Here is a 21,181-nt window from a genome sequence, read left to right on the forward strand (position 1 = left end):
GTGTGTGGTGTCATGTACCAAAAACACTCTCAATCCATTTTTACACATTTACACATTTTCCAGCATCTCTCTGAGCCTTACCAAGAACAGGCTGTTTCTGTCGCTGTGTCTTTAAGGCTCATTAATATTAACGACCCTCTGTTCTGATTGGCTAACCGTTTCCAGAGTGAAACATGAGACACCGCGGCCCGGCAGCTACAGGTAGGGAAAACTCTCCGGTAATAAACAATGACAACCGCTCAACCACTTTGAAAAAAACACTTTGTTAGTCTATTATTTCTTACAAAAATGATATTGAGCGAACTTTTGTGACGCCACAAAGTTACGGAAGTCCAAGCGGCTCGTTTAGAGGCTCGCTTTTCTAATATGGATTGTGTGGATTTAGTTGGCGACCGTGCGTTTTGATACTTTCACCATGTTTAGATAGCACATATCCACCTCCTTTATAATCAAAGAGGCAGGGGGAATCCTGTTTTACATGATATGGGATGTTTAAGTCCTGATTCCACAAAACCATTCAGGTAGCAGCTATGGACTACGAACATCATCTCAACTTTCATTTTGGTGCTATATTTACACAGGCTCTCAGTGTTGCTGCAGGCTGTCGTATCAACATCTATTCAACGTCTAAATGTTTGCAGGGTGTGAGTAACTCATAAGCTCCGCACCGGTTATGATAGCCATAATGAGCCATTTGACGGTGTATAAAGAAAATGAACTCCTGGTTGGAAAACACACTGTAGCTCTTCTTCCACTCTGTACTTCTACGATTCTTCTAAAACCTCAGTACAGAAAACGCATGTACTCTCTGCATACTGCAAAACACTGATCAGTTCCGTGTTCCACATTGGCCTACAGAATCATTAAACAATACAAATATCCAAAAGGTGCATAATAAGGGTATTTCATGGAGCAGTAGGCTAAAGAATATACTATACTCCCCTGTCCCCTTCTCTCTGCAGTATGCATTGTGTTTGTGAAATGCTTTTTGATATAGTGTATGGTGTATTAAGTCCAGAATGTCCTGGGTCTTGCAGCACTATCACCATTGTATTCATCTACTTTCCCACTGGCCTTCACTAAAATATCACCAACATTTGCCAATAGCCTCATCACCCTACTTAAATGTCTGAGTGTGTATGAAAAGGCTTCACCTCGAAGAGAAATGTGTCATTTTCTCCCCCCCCCCGGTCACAACGTCCATGAAAATGAGTTTCCCTGTAGCAGAAGGAGGAGAAAAGCTTAATATGCCTGTTTTAATCCAAATGAATCAACTTTTTTACAGCGTTTTATTTAAGGACGTCTCAATGATATAACAGAAAGCAAAAAGAAGAAATGCATATATAATCACCTTCTCTACCTGCACCAACCACCCCCAAAAAAGAACAAGAAAGAAACTCTATTTTGCCCTATAAATCAATCATTTCCTAAAAAGGCGTATTTGAATGTGTTTTCAAATTCTTGGTGAGGATATTGGAGTTGGTCTTGAGGGGAAGAACCACTAACACTCTTGGAGGAAAAAGGTTGTACAGTGTAAGTCGCATTGTAGCACTTGCTGAGACTCCATAAAGCCGTGCCATGGAGCATTGCCGTTGGCTATTTGGCAAAAGTATGAGTGTCAATATTGAAAGTAGCAAAACTCCAGTCATCAAAATGAATACCCTCCTTTACCACTTGCCAAAGAAAATATATTTGACTATGAAATCATCACCAAACCATAACAAATGAGACCACATGGCATGAACAATAATGATAGTACAAGCGTAACAATGATGGATAGTACAAGCGCAATCAAGAGCTGCAGACAGATGTTCATCACATAAGCCTTAGGTTTCCACTAGCTTTTGATTGATGGCGTTATGTAAAGTGAACAAATACACAACGTCTGGTCCTAACATGAGATCAGATGTTCCTGCTATCATCTGTAGTACCACTGTTCAATATTCTCTCAGATGAGCCCTAGGAGTCTTCAGGACAATAACAACTGTTGGATAAGAAGCTCTCTGGAGGCATTAAAAATGTAACCTCCTAAAATGCTGATGTCAAAATAGAGGCATCCACCAACTGCACCCCAGACAAAAGCATCGACCAAAAATCACAAACCATGGCATACATATCAAAAGGTTTGCAAAAATGTTCAAACACATTGGAACATGGATTCAGAGCTCTGATAGCGCAACAGTGCCCCCTTCTGAAATTGAGACTTTCTGTCCTTTTGTGTGAATATACAGTCTGTGGTTGAAGTATAAGGGTGGGCCCATTTAATTAAAAGACAAAAGGACATTATGAGTGCTGGCTTTTATTTCTTCATGAAGTATAAGGGCGGACATGTGAAACTGGCCCTCTGGTGTTTACACTCATGAAATTTGCATTCATGAATCTATACTAAATACATCATAAAATATGAATAGAACGGATAAAATTCAGACTGATTGATTCTAACTGTTCATTTGCTCATGTTACAGCATACTGAGTGAGATGGAAGCTATAGTGCAATCCCCATTAAATTATCAGCTATGGTTAATATTTAGTTAGAATTTTAGTATATCCCTACTGCAATACAGTACCTGCATGAAGGCTGTGACTCATCCAACATCACAAGATTGTTGACATCTTTTGTTAAGATTATCTGACAATCCCTTAAGGCAGCTACATGGATCTAAATGCATCTATACATGAATGACTCATTTACTAACTCAACTCAACATTCAGGCCTTGAGCTAGTGTAACATCCCAAAAAAAAAAAAAAAAAAAAAAAAATGTCCCTTCTACCGGCGCAGCTCAGGTTATACACAGACATCTGCGAGTTTCCTCCAAGCGAATACTCCTATTCCGGTGTCTCAGTGTAATGATACAGTAGAAAGTGATGCATGGTGACAGGAGGGCGATGCTTTTCACCAGATACACTAGCTCATGGTCTGACATCAATTTATTACTGACGTGGAACTGAAATGCCAGTGAAATGCATAATGTTGTTTTTTGTTGATGCATAACATACTTTATGTTGTACATAAAGGGCATATGACTGAACTTTAACTGAATATTAACTCAATGTGAACTAAAGTCATTTCGTCTCTATTTATGTAATCACAATCACCATTTTTCTAACAAATAGTCACAATTATAGCTTGCACTCTGCATCTAATATTCATCTTCATCTTTTCTTCTGAAATATACACTTCATGTGTACAACTCAACACATTTTTTGGCTATTGGTCGAATAGTGTTGATTTTGGAAAAATGTAATTCATCCTCCTTTTACCTTCTGTTAGGGTGCAGTGTTCGGGTTAAGTGTTTTGCTCAAGGGTACTTGAACATACAGTAGGCTATATTGCCTCTATGTTGGAAATTCTTCCAGCCAAATCTCCATAGGCATTGGAGAAAGTCATTGTGAAAAGTCATTTCGTACAGCAAAACTGAATGTATTAAACTTCATTATATCTGATATGGACGTATTGGTAGGACCCTCTGGGAGGCAGAATGTACTGCAGGTATCCTTAGAATAAGGAGTTTAGCATTTCATGTCTGTGGTGCAGAGCAGTTGGGAGATATCATCGCTGAGATCTGGCAGCGGGAAGCCAAGTAATTGGAGAATTCCCCTCGTCTCTCATGCACACTCAGCTATTGAGCCCAGTGTGTCCTGGTATCAGCGCTGGCAATCAACGCTTGATTAGAACAACAAGGGGCTCCTCTGGCGGACAAAGAGGAGAAGAAATTAATCATCTCTCTCAAGGAGGAAAAACGGTGAGGAGCTTTGGTCCGTCTGCTCGGCCGTACAGAACAAAACCCGGCCCGGAGACAGATAGGATCTTCTGGAAAAACAACCGGCCCCAATCTCCAACCGGATTGTGCTCAGACTGCAGAGTCGGGTTAGGGATTGCTTCAAATCCTATTTTTATCTTAGTTAGGCCTACATATCCCTGCATCACTCAAATTTCACAAACAGAATGCTATTTAAAAATAGCAAAGAATTTAACTCTGTGTTTAACATGTTCCTCATATGGCGCAGAAACAGCTGGGAGAATTGTAGTCATTAATATGTGTACAGTATTCATATCCAAACCTCATGGTCCTCTAATGTACATGCCCCAGTAAAAAATTTATTATACACTGCCCGTCAAAAGTTTGGACACACCACATTTTTCTTTATTTTTACTATTTTCCACATTTTAGAATAATTGTAAAGATATCAAAACTATGAAATAACACAAATGGAATTATGCAGTGACCAAAAAAGTGTTAAACAAATCAAAACTATCTTATATTTCAGATTCTTTAAAGTAGCTGCCCTTTGCCTTGATGGAAAGGCAAAGGCTTTGGAAAGAAATTCATAGGCATCAACTTCACTGTTTATATTTATCTAAGAAACACATTTCAAGCATTTAAGCAGAAGCCTTTAGATCAAAATGGCTTTAAGAGAATGAAAAACATAGTGCATTCAATCAGGTGTGTCCTAACTTAAATATGTTGTATTTTATGTCACTAAAAATGTTTACTACTCACTGTTAACATACTGTAAGGGTAAGACAAGTGCAAGATACATTGGTGCAGCCTGTGGGGAAGTCCAAGCAAGGAGTGGTGAAGGTGACTCTGTGTGTGTTCAGATTATAGTTGTGTTGAGTTTAGTTGTATAAGTGGCAGAGTGTCTGAAGGTCCACTCCAGGGTTACGTAGCCGAGATCCCGTCGAGTTCGCGCACAGCTTTGGGTGAGAAAACGTTGCTCCTGTGCCAGCTGGTCTCTACTTTGATGAACCTATAGTTTCCCATTGGCGAGTGTGACAAACAAGCTGTGTCCCGGGCCGGCGGGGTCAGGGACAATCTTCCCCGAGTGTCTGCCGGCCCAGGAGGAGTGCGGCTTCCCCATTGGACAGCAGATTGCAGTGGGTGACCCTCTCTGCGGAGCGGTTGACTCGTTGCGGCTTGCCCTTGGAGTTGCGTTCCAGATGGTGATTGAGGATGTCGGGATGCTCCCACTGACAAGCCTGCAGAGCGCCGATTTAGCTGGCGAGGAACACTTGTGATGGCAAGAGGCTCTGGTGGCAGATTTCATTAAGTTTGAGCAAACTTAGGTATCTCTACATCAGTTAAAATTACAAAGTACTGCTCTTGTCTATGGAGTTATTATAGCGCAGGCGGCAAAAATATGGATATGAGCTATCAGCAAGCCAGACATGGCAGTGAAACTCCAATCACATCATTATACGGTAGATTTCTAAAGGCTGAATACCAAGCTCATTAGGAAATGTGGACAGAACAAATGCAGTGCTAACCTGCTGTATCAAAATGCCTACTGCATTACAAATAAATCCTAGACGTTTCAATTTGATAGAATGCTAATCCGTGTAGTTTCAATGCATGTCTTCAGCAGGAGTCCTACAGTGTGTCCAGTCACTTTCTGATATACTCTGTATCCATTTCTTTTACTGTAATACGAGTGTTAATAAAGTTGGTAGTCAGACTGCTCATTTCACTAATGGCAATTGTCACTTCTTTCCCTTTCCCAGTTCTAAAATAATCCGTTACTTAGGATCAAAGTGACACAGGATCTGGCAGATAGCTGGTGCCGTCTGTTGGCTGTCGTTAAATTGAGGCACATAGTATCCAGTAGTAGCTTGACTACATTTTGCTGAAGCTTGGTAGTTCATTTTAATCAGGTCATCTGCATTTTTCAGAAAGCCAAGATTTTTTAAGACTTTTTTAATGCTACCTGGAATTTAAGCTCAATGTAACAACCTACATTTTTAAAAAGCTGGAAAAACTGACTGTTTCTGATTGCGCATAGCTAATTAAAGTTCTGAAATTATAAATGAGCAGAATAAGAAAAAGGGCACCATCTGTTTAGGGACATGATGTCCAACTGTGTTGAAATGAATGAAACTTTTATTAATTTTTGCTTTATTTTTAAGCAAGCCACTTATAGTGGTGCGCTTCTACATGTTGGCTTTGGTGTAGGTCATCCATTTTTTGGGGGCAAAGATGTCCAGCCTTGCGATTGGCTGTCAATCGACTAATCAGAGCCCATATTCACACTGCGCGTCTCTTTCCTTTTCAAGTGGCAGAAAAACCAAACAGAGATATGACTGAGCCTACCTCTTGGTCGGTCCCTATTTGAACACAGTTTATTTCCTTGTCTTAATGTCCATCCAGTTAATTTAACTTTAACAGCTGAGGGTACGAAAACAGAGGTTGGGTATCTGCTGCTACGCCTCATCCGTAAGTTAGAGAAGCCAAAGATGGTGGTGTGCCAAAATTTGTATCCCCTAATTTTGTCGTCGGTGTATGTTGTTGTTTTGCTGGGGAAATGCTCTTAATAAATGGCAAGTGCACTCATTTATAGCCTGACTTCCTTGTAGAATCAATCGACACCTGCGGTTTGAGATAATAACATCGCAAACAAGCGTGATCTCCGTTCATTAAGAGGCAGCTAGCTAGGTTAGCCTACTTTGGGGAGCTACTGACATTCTTTGTGATCCTGTGAAATGTTTGAAGTTGAAGTATTGTTTGAAAGGCCAGTGATAGAAAAAAAATTTAAAAAAATTGAAATTATGTTGTTGTGTTGTTCCTTGGCGTGAAATCAAGGTGAAGAGACACCAGTGGAAACACATTTTTAGGAGATACAAATTTGGGCACAAACGACCCCCCACATAAGCTCTGGCTACTTGGCTAATAGCATTGACTGGAGCTTTTTTGGCTACAAGTAAACCATTGTCAGTGTGTTACGGCAAGAAATGATGGTTTATGTCCTTACTCAAATTTGCTATCTATAAATTAAAGTATAATCAACACTGTGTCACTCTACAATCACATATCTTGCTCCCACAACTTGTTTGCCTTAGAGTTCCGTAGTATCATACGCATCTTCCTATTTTTAAGCGAGCCACTTATTTTATTTAGTTTCTATTTAACCTTTATTTTATCAGGAAGTCCCACTGAGACCAGGCCAAGAGGCAGCACTAATAATAAAACCATTTCAACACAAACAGCACACAATAAAACCTGCCAAGTGACACAATGTAGTGTGATAATTTTCTTTACACCCTGAAAGAAGAAAAGCTTTCAGTGACAATGCCCATTAATTCCCTTTTAAAATTGGCCAATATAATGAGTGACTCAAGTTTAAGAGGGTTCCACATCTCATTCCAGGACCATGGTCCAAAATCAAACAAACTTCTTGGCACCGTCTATATGAACACTTGGCATCTTGCAATAGAGCCATCTATTTGATCTAAGATTGTGCCTTTAATGTGTCAATAGGTTAGGCCAATTTGCCAAGGAAGGCCTTATAAATAAAAATATACCAGTGTTGCATCCTACGTGCAGCTAGTAATGTCCAACCCACCGAACTATCAAGTATACAATGATGGGTCCTGTAACCTAGATTTGTAATGTATCTCAGAGCAGCATGGTATAGTGAGTCAAGTTTGGACAAAGTAGATAGAGAGGCAAATCTATAAATAGTTTCACGATAATGAAGCTGTGGTGGGAAGAGACAAAACAGGTGGCCAGGTTGAAACTAGCACTAAGATAGTTTTCACTTGTTTTTTAAATGCTGCCTCTCATGTCTTGATAATGTGTTCTAAGTGACAGATTCTGTCCAATGGTGTGAATTTTTATATTCGCTCCTTTAAGTGCCAAGCTTGTACAAGACAATGTTTAACAGAAAGTTAACATTCCAACTCAAATTGGGTTGTTGGTTTGGGTTAATAAAACTATATTTCTTTTGAGGGAAACTTTTCTGTCGTTCAACCTCTTCCAATGTGAAGTAACTTCGTAAAACTAGACGCTTCCTCAGTACTGACAGAACAAAATGCATGTGTTCATTTCTGCTTCTGAAGCAAGATGGCGCCTCAACACCTGCATTCATTGACAACTGCTGTTTGTAAATAACGGCAGATTGTAAATTTCAATTTGTTTGTAAAATGTATTGTTTGTAAAGTTAGTAAATGTATTGTTTATAAATAATCTGGACTAAAAGTCACATTAAAGCCCTAATACAGAATTTATTTGGCCATATTTTGGGTATATTCAGATATATTCTTAAGTTTGACTTGAAAGGAAATTTCAAATTGAACTCATTGTAACTGAAAATACAGATGTTATACATCTGTTTACAAAAATACCCAGTGGAAGCAGGTCTTGTGCAGCCTCCAAATGAATGTAATACTTGACTGTGTGTCACACACTCTCAAAAGTTCAGAGAATCACTTTGTGAGTGAGGAAAAGTCTTCAGACCAATTAATCAAAACACACGGCACGCTAGCATTGAGACGACAATGTTTTCAAAAGGAGACACCATGGTGCAATTATGAACTGGCTGTCAGATGTATGAATACAGTAGTGACTTGCAAATAGTGAGGACCCAGCCGAAGGCAAATAATGAGTAGTGAAACTCTTAAAAAGGTAAAAAATCTAGTCCTGTAGTTACTGCAACAGGCACATACATATCTACACATTTTAGGACAACTTCATGACAGAATGGAGAAGCCGAGTGCCAATTAATGTGAACCTCTGCGCAGGTGGAGAGCCATCGTGACAGCAACATCCAGGCTAATTAGAATCCCATTTTGACCTATTCAGGTGCCTTACTTTGGGGCTCGTTCACAAGGAAAAAAAATGACGAGCTGTTATGCTGTGTTCCATTCAAGGTCAGAAACTCTCAGCTGGCGGCACGTAATTACAACCTTCCTGTGTTCCAGTGATCCAGCTCAGAAAAAACAGGGGACAAACATGGACACATGCATGACTTTCTTTTCCCAACGTAAAATACTGTCACCTACACAACAGCTAATATGTCAAATTTTCTTTAGCAACATTAGCTCGCTAGTTAGCATAAAACATAAGCAACTGTCAGTGCAACTTTAAATTTCAAATGTGTATGTTTTGATGGATTTAAGATCATGCAATACTGAAAAGCGATTTTTTTTTTTAAGGATTAAAAACAAATTAAGAAGAAATCCTTGGAAATCTTGCCCAAGTTTCCTACTTGGAAATCTGACTTGAATGGCTTTTCCATTGCATTTTTCCTGGTAGAAAGTCAGAATTTCCCACTTTACAACATCTCTGGAACGCAGCATTAGAATGAGAAAAAAAAAACAAGACATTTCTGAGCTTTAAAATTTATTCTTTCAATACATACATATTATTAAGGATGTACAATTTCTCCTTGATGCGCACAGTTGGCCCATAGCAGACAACAACTGGAACAAATATGGATGAGTGTACAGAGTTCTCCACCCATGGGGCAGATCAAACAGGTGAAAATGGTTGGGTGATTAGCGACAGACTCATTTACAGCAACACCGGAGCCGGGTTGACTCCTTCACTTCAGCCAGATGTTTTTGTCTCCCACGTCTGCGTTGTAACCAGGTGCGTACTTCTTACCGGGGAGCTACAGAGAAAAGAAAAACTGACAGTCAACTGAAGGAACACGACAGCGAACCTGCGAACCAAACCGCTCATGCGTACTAGGGGACTTATCAGGGAGTAGTTGTTGAGAGGGCAATTAGCATATCTCACTTTAGAATAAAATTATAAAGGCCATCAGGACTAAACAGTGAAAACTACAGTTGGGAAGCTAAACTTGAGGAATAAAACTCAAAATCAGAATTGCAAATATATGCACATACATTCACAAATACTGGGATGGGAGCTAATGTTGGTCTTCTTTTAAAATGCTTTAACATGAATGAATAATTAAATAGTGATTACACTCTAGATGAGTCAACATTTACCTCACTGTCTCAATACTTGTGCTATGGACCATATATCTAAGGTCAAGTAATACATCTGGAGTAGATCACTCCAATAGATCCTCTCTAAATCCAAAGGACACTTGGGCCGGGTTTTAAAAGATATCTGATTTAAGAATCCCGGCCTTTTCCCTTAAGCTTTGAAGAAGGAGCCACTCAAGACTCATCCATCCTTGGGTGTGGGATGACAGTCAAGACTAATGGTATAGCAAAGTGCTTGTGTCACTAGGGGCGACATTGCAGTCCATCACTCCTGAGCCCTTGGCAAACAGCATGTTATGAGTTACTGCTAATGTGAAGCCACATCACTGACAGAGTGATAGACAGCCAGGCTGCTCTCTGTCACCGGCACTTTGTCACGCCATTAGTCCTGGCATTTGGGGAACAAAAACCTGAGTTAACCGAAGCCGGCGCTCCCTGTGCCTTTTTACTGCATGGTGACCTTCACACCGAGTTTACAATTAGACTGACAATAGCCTCAAATATAACATGAATGCCAAATATCAGTCACGATTGCAAAAGTGATGCAGGCTTGTGACGAGAACAATGGGGCTCATTAATTCTGCTTGGGCTTGTTGGAAAAGTCTCACTTTTTTTTGTAGCGTGGTTTTGTTTTTCCAAATGTTTTTGGTTGAATGTAGGTATCCAATCAAGATTTCAATTTTCTATTGAATCATACACAGGACACCCAGGCTCAGCATCCCACCCTCCTCCTTCCAAAGATTGCACTTTTGTCAACACAAAAGCCACCGAGAGAAATTCTGAAAGCATAAGCCGTTGCATATCGCATTTCCCAAAGCACGCGCGCGCCCACTCTCTCCACCGCGATCCGGCTCGGCACAAAATGTCAGGTCAGAGACTCCTGTTGCACATTACGCAGCCTGATTTTTGCAGCGGGGGGAGAATAAACTAGTCTCCAGTCAATAAACAGAAAAGGTCAGACCCAAATGTTTTCCTACAAGACTGATGATACCGGGGGCGTCGCGGAGTATTCTGCATCTGGCATTTGCCTGCTTGTGACTTGCAAAGTCATTCAATATTTCAGCGGAAAGAAAATGAGTTCCGTCGCGCTGGAAACAGTGGCGTCGCAACTGATGACCAGAAAACCTCACGCTGGAGAGGGCGCGGGAATATAGCTATTCATTATAAGGAGAACACAGGAACAGCAAGAGAGAGAAGGGTCTAGACGAGGGAGATGTGATCCTTGTGTGGCGGTATATAATTCATGTCCCAGTTCTCTCATACTAGATGATGCAGTGCCACCCATAAAGTCCGGGAGAAATTAATATCTTTCCCCTACGTACCGATTTATAGGCGTAGTATTTCTCGTCGTAGTCGTGAGCCCCGATGGTGACTTCTGGCAGGAACTTCGGGATGGTGGTCAGGGTCGCCACCCTCTGCTTGTCTTCCACCCTGTATGAGAGAGAACGAGAGAGTGAGGGCGAGAGAGAGACAACCAGCCTAATTAGAAATATTAAAAACCTGCATGGCAGAAAGTGAAAGATGAGCGGGGCAACGCATACATAAAGGATTCAGAACAGATCTGAATTTTCATCACTCTGTCTGGTTCAATTCTGGTTTTGCATTTTATCCCTAATAGCTACGAAAAACAGCGACTGGAGTTATGATAGGTTCGTGTGCATCTGACTTTCCATTGCAGATCTCGGGTCTGTGATTTGCATTTCAATCTGGAGGTGTCTGGCACTCATCGGGTACTCACAGCATCCTCATGTGGTGGTAGGTGACATCATCCTGCTCTAGCCACGGTCCTTTGTCGAATTTCAAATACTCGATGTCTTCTGCCACCTGCCAACAGGAAAAATTAATATGCACTCTACAATAATGAGAAATACATTTTAGGGCCATGATAACAAACTAATAATTCTTACACTGCTGTCACAGTTTCAGAAGTCCAGCTACTATACTCTTACCCTTTCAACATCTTGTGCTTGGGTTGCATCATAAGCGAGCACTTCTGCACTTTCACTGAAAGAAAAAGAAAAATTAAACTTAAACTTATAATACGGAAAATAAAATAAACAAATAATAATCCACAAAATGGTTAGTTAATGTTGAACTTTGGCAGTACCTTGGGTTGTGTAGCTTCCAGGCCATGATATAACACCAAAATCTGCGATTCTCTTGTAAATTGTAGCAAATTGTAAACAGGCGAAAAAAGGTGGGAGACAGGACTTTGACAAAGCAAATTCGGCCCATATATTAAAAAAATGAGTCTGATTTGCCTATTTACAATTATTGGTAAACGTACTATTTTCTTCGTTCCATCAGCATAAGTTTCCTTGGATGTCGGTCTTACACTTGTTCAAACTGAAGGGTTCAATAAACATAAAGAAAGCGATTAACTTAACCACAATTCAGCAGCATGACTACTTTTTTTATATATTGTCAGAATCTGCTTTGTTCGCATTCCTTTATGTGCTAGAAGTGTGATTTTCAGACCTGTTCCTCCATACAATGGCAGTGAATGGAGAAAGAGAAAAAACACACTTCTCTAATCTCCTCTACTGGAGCAACAGATAACAGAGGATCACTGATTTTGGGGTTTTATCATGACCAGGAAGCTACACAACCCAAGGTACTGCCAAAGTTCAACATCACTCTTAACTTGGTCTGAGATCTCATCCACATCTATCCATCAGTCCACCCACTCACCTGATTTTGGGCAGGAAAGACTTCTTGTAGGAATCCTCAATACTCTTCAGATACGCCAGGGGCACATTCTGAAGATAAGGCTGGGAAGAAAGAGGCAGCATTTACTTCTACTCAAACCCAAATACCTGTGCCAAAAGAAGGCTTCTCTCATATTTTCCCATTACTTGACATGGGATCACTTTGACATGCCTGAAGACTCAAGACAAAACTAAAAAAAAGATCTGAACAAAGCTACATGAGATAAAAAGCTTATAGCATGTTGACTTTGGGTAAATTAAAGTACAAGTCCAAATAGCATGCCACTTGAGCTCATTTTGATTTAGGCTAAAGTCAAAGTAATCCTCTCCAACAGTAGCTAATATGAACGGAAGCTTAGGACCATACTTAAAATCTTATTCGGGCTTTGGCTGCAAGTGCAAACGATTTATTAATTGACTGCACTGGTGAAGTAAGAACTTGGACTCGTGCCTTATTGCCTTTCCACTAGCCATTCCACTGACCACTTTAAAGCATATTACATCCTCATTTGGGAGGTCAACAACGAGCTAAACAGAATTTCTATTCAACAAACTTGCACTTATTCCTAAAGTTTTTTGAGATGAATACAAAGAGGTGCCATTTATTTTATGATGTTCAAAAGACAGAAGCTTGAAGCCATCAGCTTTCAAACTAGTGTGACTGAAACTTCACATAAAAAGAGAACTGTGGGAAAAACGTATTAAAATTAATTCACAGCAGTGTCCAAAGTATGGATTAAAAGGTGTTTGTTGAGAGCCGCCTTCAAAGCACAGAGTTCTTGGCCTGAGCGAAAACAAAAGACTACACAATTCTGGCTGTATACGTTACTCGATATCTAACTCTTAAGACACTCACTTCCAGCAAAGTTTGGTGATTATCTTCAAAGAGTGGATTATTTCCTAGGCTACAATTATATACTGCTCCGGCTTGGTGAGAGGCCCTCCCGCCTGCCAAGTGTAAGCTGGTGAGAGGCTTTGAATGGGCGACGCATGCAGTAAAGCAAAAACTAAACTCTGTAGTTGTGACATGACCAGAGGCACTTGGCTGAGGAGAAGGTCCAGTTAAAGCTATGTTTGTTTTCCCCACATCTCACATTAAGCCTAAAGGTCTCTTATTTTCCAAACTAGATTAAAAGAACACACACACACATATATATATATATGTATGCCTGCAGACCTATTCTATATATATATATATATATATATATATATATATATATATATATATATATATATATATATATATATATTCCTTTTGCCGTCTCACTTCACTACGTCACAGAAGGAAGAAAAATTCTCAATTAGTTGAAAACTTCAGCTAACAAAGCAGCAGCCAAATAGAAACAGCTGGCCAAAAGTATATAAAACTTTTCCACATAAGTGTCTACTGAGGAGAAAAATAACAACAGACAACAACTGAAAATGGATTATAAAAAAAGAAAAGGATTATAAAGATGCAAATACCTAATTAGTTCATTTTTAAAATCATTTGACAGCCAACATAATCAGAAAAACACTTTTTGACATGCATAGTTAAATGATCCTGCATTCTAGCACACCAAAATGAACATATATTGTGGGCAATATTTATGTTTATACTGTTGCTTTGGAATTAAGCAGTAATCTCAGCAGAATATACTCCTCCTGCAATTATTATGCAGGAATATTCAACAGCACATGTCAAAAAAGTACTATGTAACCATTGTCATTGTTTCAATGCTTTTGACCGGTGTTCAGTGATTCTTAAATCTTTCAGAAGTTTCCAACAAGACAGTTATAACGCCTGCAGACCTATTCTGTTTTGCACCTGCCATGTTTTAAATTTTCCTGGAAAGTCGTTGATGTCACTTTCTGTAAGTTGACAGACTGCAAAAGACTATTAAAGTAGCTGGTTTAAGCATTTGCATGGCTATTAGGTGCTAATATTCTCCTACTGAGCAAACCTCAGTTCATACCAAACAAAATTTCATTTGGAATGGGTGAATCTAACCCATTTCAGGTGGTTACATGAGGCATTTTTATTCTGATTAGGCTGTTGTTCCGATTATGAATAGAATTTTAGCCTCCATGTACACCCACATACTGGGAGAGACTGAAAAATAGACATTATCAGATTACAGTATCCTCACCTTGCTACTCTGTTTCAGCTTCTTCTGCACCTCCTCGGCTGGCAGGTCCACGTAGATGGCAAGGTGCGGAGGCAGGAACTCACAGATGCTGATGCCTTTGATCTCATTGTAGTGGTCCACGCCTGCATCGCAGAGCACAGGAGATGTGGATTTGTACAGAGGCAAAACCTTAACACTTCAGTGCAAATGTGTAATGCCTGAGCCACAGCGTGAAACAAATGGTGAGCAAATTTTTGTGATATGCAGCATAACCCCAATTGCACACCAGACACGATATTACAGCGATGTAGGGATTTACCAAGTTATAAGACCCATTTCTGTCAACTCATAAAGACCCTGACAAATGAAATAATGCTTGGAAGAAAGTGGCAGAGATTGATGGTCTTTCTTACCGGCAGATTTAGTGTACCATAAGGGGCAGATACTGTCACGGTAGGGTGTTTTCTCATTCATAAATGTGAAATACCGGGTTGTTATTAGCATTATATTAGCATTTCCCTGTACCCCCAGACCTTTTGATTATTTGCATATTGTTAAGGCGATTCATAAAAGCACACCGCGGTGCAAGAAATACCACCTGCTCTAGTAAGATGGTATATTGCGGAAATTAATGTTAACCAATGAAAATAAATTAAAATTATTACAAAATCAATAGATAAAGTTACATTCTGTCCCTGGGCATTAATTATCACTAATTATCATCATTAAAGTGGCACTAAACCCTAAATCTGTGTAAAGCCTGACATCTACTGGTAAAAAGCATGCTACTGAAATTGCCATCTGCTATTGGCTGATCTTTGGTGCCAGGTGATGTCACCTTCTAATACAACAGGTGGTGACATCACCTGCCACCAAAGACCAGCCAATAGCAGATGACCAGTTCAGTATCCTACTTTTCACCATTAGATGTCAGGCTTCACCACAGATTGGGGTTTGGGATTTAGTTACTCTTTAATTATCATCAAGATGTTTAATAAATATGACACACATACTGGCTTTGCAATTAATTACCTCTCTGATTTTGGTTATAAAAGATGGTTTCTCTGCCGTTCTGACATGTTGCACTGCCACACAGGCGTGAACAAGGTGTTAAATATGTAAAGCTTAATTAACATGTTGGTTCTGATTGGCTGTCTCCTGGCATACAGCTGAGGATAACACAGCGGCAATGTAAAGCCCTTTGAGACATGCTTGTGATAAAGGGCTGTATAAATAAACAAGACTAGACTAGACAATGTGGCTCCATCCGGTATTCACAGCTGTAGTAAATTTCTGAATTAGATAAAATGATCAGGTCGCAGATTTTGCACGCCGCTATTATGTTACCGCAGAGTTTTACGAATTTTAGCTCACTAGCCTACCTATCCCATCACATGCAAATAGCTGTAACCTCTTTCCAGACACATGATTATGGATTATATATGGGCAAAATGAAATGAAGAAAATGTCTTTTTATAGAGCAAAGCAATGCAAACTGAAGTGGTCGTGCTTGGCCTGCATGTACTGTAATTTTCAGTGGAGGTTATGAAAGAGTGCAAGAACTCTTGGTAGCATCTTTGATGTTATTTACACTGCAATACTCACACTCCCTCCTGATGTAGCCCTGTTTGTACATGGCCTCCACAAAGACCATGTCACTGAAGGGGGAACGCTCCAGGATCACTCCTTGGCCTTGAACACAGAAGATTAGGGAAAACATTAATGGTGGTGTATTTGTTAATATATATCCTGATCATTGAAATTTTAAAATCTAATGATGTCACGCATCGTTATCTCACATAAAAGATAACATGTTTCAAATATATCTTTGCAAGTCTTGCTACAATACCACACACTGCATTTCTGTTCATCCTTTGAGGCAGTAATACCTGTGGTGATGAGGTGTTCGATGGCGTCAGAGTACTGCATGAGCCTTATGGTGTACATCCACAGCTGTAGCCTGTAGGAGTTCCCATCAGTAGCCTTAGGGTCCGTGTAGAACTTCTCCAGGCTGCACATCCCATTGTAATCGACAGAGAGGGGCTCCTTCTCCCCGGTCATCTTGTCCAAGTAAAAAGTGTCGGGCTCGGGCATGTAGAGCATCCCTGCAGATATGGAGACAAATGTTTACGTTTTCACCATAAATCTGTATTTACAGCATCTGTCAAATGTGTCTTCCCACATAGAATAACCCAGCAGCGCCGCCACATTGTTGACATGCGTGACAGGGACGTCCCTTTGGTAGCACTGCAGCTAGATGAAAGGTTTTTGAAATGTGTTTAAAATGTTTAACGGTTTGAAATGTCAGCACTAGGAAAACAAACCACAACAATGGAAACGATTGTGTGATTTTCTTCCCTGGCGTGATATCGAAGCACTGCCAAGGGAAAACACTTTTAAAGGGAAACTAATTTTTGGCACAATTTCAAATGATAAAACAACTTTTTAAAAACATGATTCAAAGGATTACACAGAATGGAAGTAACCTAGCTAATTGCTTCAAAACACACACCACACCACACCTGTTTGTCATCATCTTATTATCTCAAACCAGAAGCATCCATTGATTCTACAAGGAAGTTGACACGCTGTACATTAATCTACTTGTCACTTAATAAGCACATTTCCCCCATTATAATTTCCTTATGCAGTGGCCAAACAACACACAGAGGACAAAATGAGGACACACTGCCAGGGGAACGATACTACAACAAACAGTGCTGCTGCTAGCTGCTCTGCTGTCATCAGGGCCCCGTCTCACAAAGCAAGTTCAATACAGTCAAGGTATATTTGCAACAGCTGGCTTCACAAAACCTAACAATGGCTGGCTAGCTGGTCTCACAAAGGTGCTAATCAACTCGCTATGTCAACCCAGGATTTTCCAGTCCAGCATGTTCACATAAAAGAGGCAGAATTTGTGAAAAGAAATAGCCAATCACATGTGTCAGGGACAGATCCAGAGCAGAGGATATAAGATAAGATGAAACTATTGATCCCCGTAGGGAAATTAGGCCGTTGCAGCGGCAAATGTTATTTGATTCAGCAGGGAAAAGGAAATATCATGTAAGCACATGACTACAATATAAAAATAAGCAATCGAAAATAATAAAATACTAAAAGCAATAATAATTGTGGGGTTACGTAAACATATGCTGCTGACAATTTCAACACGTCAAGTAGACTGTAAAAGTGTGTATGGGACAGAAATGGATTACTAATATTTGCGTTCTTCTCTCAAGAAAAACAAACTACTATAATGAATACATATGAGCAATACAAAAACACTGGAACAGCAAAACATAGCACTGCTGCCAAGGCTAGAGAGGACTGCAGGAGGAAAACTGCAGATAGTGTAAATGCATAGGTAAATAGGTTTATCACTGCCTGTCATTAAGGCACAGTTGGCATACTTTTCATTGATACAATACTGTACCATCACACTGAGGCTGTGAAAAGATTTTCTATTCATAAACTCGGCCTCATGTTCTCCAGGGCTGCAGTGATGGAATATGGGTGCAATCTAATGCATCAATCACTCTCAGGAATCCTATGAAAGAATTGCAGCGCACTTAATATGCAATGGTAACTTTCACTCATTATTCATAACAATAGTCAAATAATGGAAGCTACCTGCTCCTTCATAGAATCCCTCTTTTATAGCCAGAGTGGGCAAATGGCCTGGAAACGCTACAAACGTTTATTATATCTCTGATATAATGAATCATCATGGGAAGCAAAGTGGTTCTGCTGGTCTGTAAATACTGTTGCCCTGCAAACAGCCCTTCTTACTATCTGTTAATTCAATAGTAGCCTATCCCCCTGCGGATACTGTTCAGTGTATTGGCACAGTGAAAAAGTCATTGGTACACTCCTGCAATCGAATAATTACCCAGCTTGTCAGCCAGCTTTTGGGCCAGTGCTCCTTTGCCCGAGGCCAGGTTGCCATCAATGGAGATGATTTTGCTGTACTCCTTGAATCGCGGCGTTGTCCTCTCACCGAGCGCGTAGGCCCACCAGCCATACCGCAGGCTTCTGACTGAGCTTGTGTGAACACCAGCCTAGATGACAAAAACACCACTCTCATTGGCAACGTGGAGTTAAAGCAGGCAATATTAAGGATACACAGCCATTTCTATCATCTTTCACCATCCTCACTAGGAGAACTGCATATGGCATACTAATTACATTGAGATAAGATGAAACTAACGATCCCCATGGGAAATTAGGTTGTCTTTTTTTTGTTGCAGAAAATAGGATATAGATAAAAACAAGACAAATGGAGTGTAATGATGACAATAAAAACAACAGAACATACTGAAGATGAGAGTAATTAAATTAAAAATAAATAGATACAGCACATTTGCTTACAGATTTACAGGGGAAAGTGGATGTACCAAGTGTGCACCACAAGCTACTCACATGTACAGATGGGAGAGCATAATGTCATATACAGAAATGTGTCCAGACATGAATATATGCATTGTAAGCTATTTAAATGATCAGACTTGGCCAATGTATTGCCTATTATCAACACTGCCCCACAAAAAACATTACAATTGGCTGGTTTTTATTGATACCTAATAACGAATCATTGAATGACAGCTATGATAACAGAATACAAATAGCCTACAGTTTAAATGAATTACTGTCACAGTTGTTATCTAGCTGGCTCTACCAATACTCTCACGCCAAACTGCATTCAAAAATCCGGCAATTTAACGCTGCCTTCCTTACCGGCAAACATACATATCTCGTAGAACAAGACGCAAGACCTACGAAACGTCAGGATAAATTCGGCATAGACCTTTTCCACCAAGCACTTCAGTTCAATAAAATCGCAATTTAAAGAATTAGTTCACGCTGCCCGCTATAACGTAAACATCCACGTTGTATTTGGTCGTAGCAGAATGGGGGAGTAGCAGGTGATCCAATACTAAAAATCGAAGTTTTCGTAAAATAAGAGTTGCTTGGTCTGCTGGATTTATGCCGAATTGGAGAGTGGATCCGAACGATGCGTAAAGGTCTCAAATCAATTTCTACTACGTGTGTATTATGTCAGTAAGCACTGGCACATTAAACTGACAGATTTTTTAGTAGAAGTTGGCATACCGGTCTCTCCATAAACGAACGCACGGAATGTATCGGGGCTAGCTAACTAGCTCACACTAGCTTAGCTTTGGTGGCAGCTCAAATGCTCAATTTGGTACACAAGCCACCTCTGTGCCACTAAATGTAATAATTTAGCCTATCAAAGTGCTGGTTGATTGCTCTGTTGACCACCCTAGCTGGTTAAATCAGTAAGAGATGCTGACAAGTGATGCCAAGATGAGCAAACAAGCTAACAGCTTGCTAGCTTGTTGGCGACTGACTGTGATGCTAACGTGCTAGCAAGCTAGCTTGTCCTTGTGAACTTGACATTTTCGCAGGTCCAGGGATTTTCTATGAAGTCGTATTTTCTATCCTTACCTTTTGTACAGTTGTCGCCGCTTTGAAAGCAGCTGCTCCCGACGGGATGACCAACCGGGTCACCGTCAGGGCCATGTTTACTGTCCTCCAAATCCCTCTAACCTGACCCAAGAAATCGTCCTCCGCTCTGAGGCGCCGGAATAGTACGTCACAGGGAGTGCGGGCTTTGGCTTTTTGTCTCATACTTTATACGTCAAACATCTGTCTAGGTCCTTGCCTGAATCATGAATCGCATTTTTTTTTTGAGAGAGAGAGAAATATAAGGCAGTGGTTGTCAAAGCTGGGACATTGAGGGGATTGACTGGAATTTAACCAAATTAGAGAATGTATAAGAATGAATATTCGAATCATAGGTTGCACTCTCACTATTATCTCCCCATGCACAGTGCTGACAGTTATATAATTCAATACTAAATCAATAACAATACAAATCTTCCCATATAAGTCACTGGGACTAAATCTTATGGAGGGCCATGGCCTAATGTGTGTCTATTTTTGGCTCTGTCACATAGGACTATTGCTTATTGTGGGTTTCACCAGTAGGTGGGGTTAATGATTCATCTCAAATAAAGCTCTTCCACCACTGATGCCAGAGAAGCCCACAGCCATCTCATAAAAATACGCTGGCCAGCTGCAGAGAATGAGCATACACTATACCAACATATCATGTTCAGTGTGATGGGAACAAGATCCCAATTGGTTTGTGGACTCATGCATATTCAGAAAATGGTGTTATAGACAAGATGATATTGCACACTATAGGTGAAGGTTCCATCGAAATACATAGGGTTAGAAGTTTTGCAGGATGCTGCCAAAAACAAGCACATCTAGAGTTGTTTTTGGCACAAATGCATAGATATTGCCTCATGGTGGGGATGCTGCTGATCGGATTAGATCATGAGTATCATTGTGTCAACAGCTTACGGAGCTCTTCCTTCCGAGAAGATGATGCCAAATAAAACAAATGGATTATAAATCATCCCACAGCCTATTGATTGTCCTTTGGCGAGGCCCGCCTGTTTCTTAACATGTATTCATCCCTGTATGCACACCTGAATTCATGAGGTTTTACATAACGGCTCCAGTCTGTCAGCTCATGAGCGTGACTCGCTGGCTGTTTCCTCCGTCGTCTAGGAAACCATGAATGTAAACATGGCCGACCGTCAGT

At 40.3% G+C, this 21,181-nt stretch overlaps 1 protein-coding gene across 1 annotated transcript; it reads right to left on the minus strand.

Annotated features, from left to right (window-relative positions):
• Positions 1-9,106: 9,106 nt before the first annotated feature.
• ndufa10 (NADH:ubiquinone oxidoreductase subunit A10) lies at positions 9,107-20,151 on the minus strand. Its single transcript, XM_071915623.2, has 10 exons — positions 20,014-20,151; positions 18,437-18,605; positions 16,437-16,652; positions 16,153-16,239; positions 14,569-14,690; positions 12,423-12,502; positions 11,681-11,735; positions 11,470-11,555; positions 11,054-11,162; positions 9,107-9,388 (listed from the first exon to the last, which is right to left on the minus strand). The coding sequence occupies exons 1-10, from the start codon at positions 20,086-20,088 to the stop codon at positions 9,320-9,322; spliced, it is 1,068 nt and encodes a 355-aa protein (XP_071771724.1). The 5' UTR covers positions 20,089-20,151; the 3' UTR covers positions 9,107-9,319.
• Between the last annotated feature and the right edge of the window lie 1,030 nt (positions 20,152-21,181).

Source organism: Centroberyx gerrardi, chromosome 10 (assembly GCF_048128805.1).
Source record: "Centroberyx gerrardi isolate f3 chromosome 10, fCenGer3.hap1.cur.20231027, whole genome shotgun sequence".
NCBI lineage: Eukaryota > Metazoa > Chordata > Actinopteri > Beryciformes > Berycidae > Centroberyx > Centroberyx gerrardi.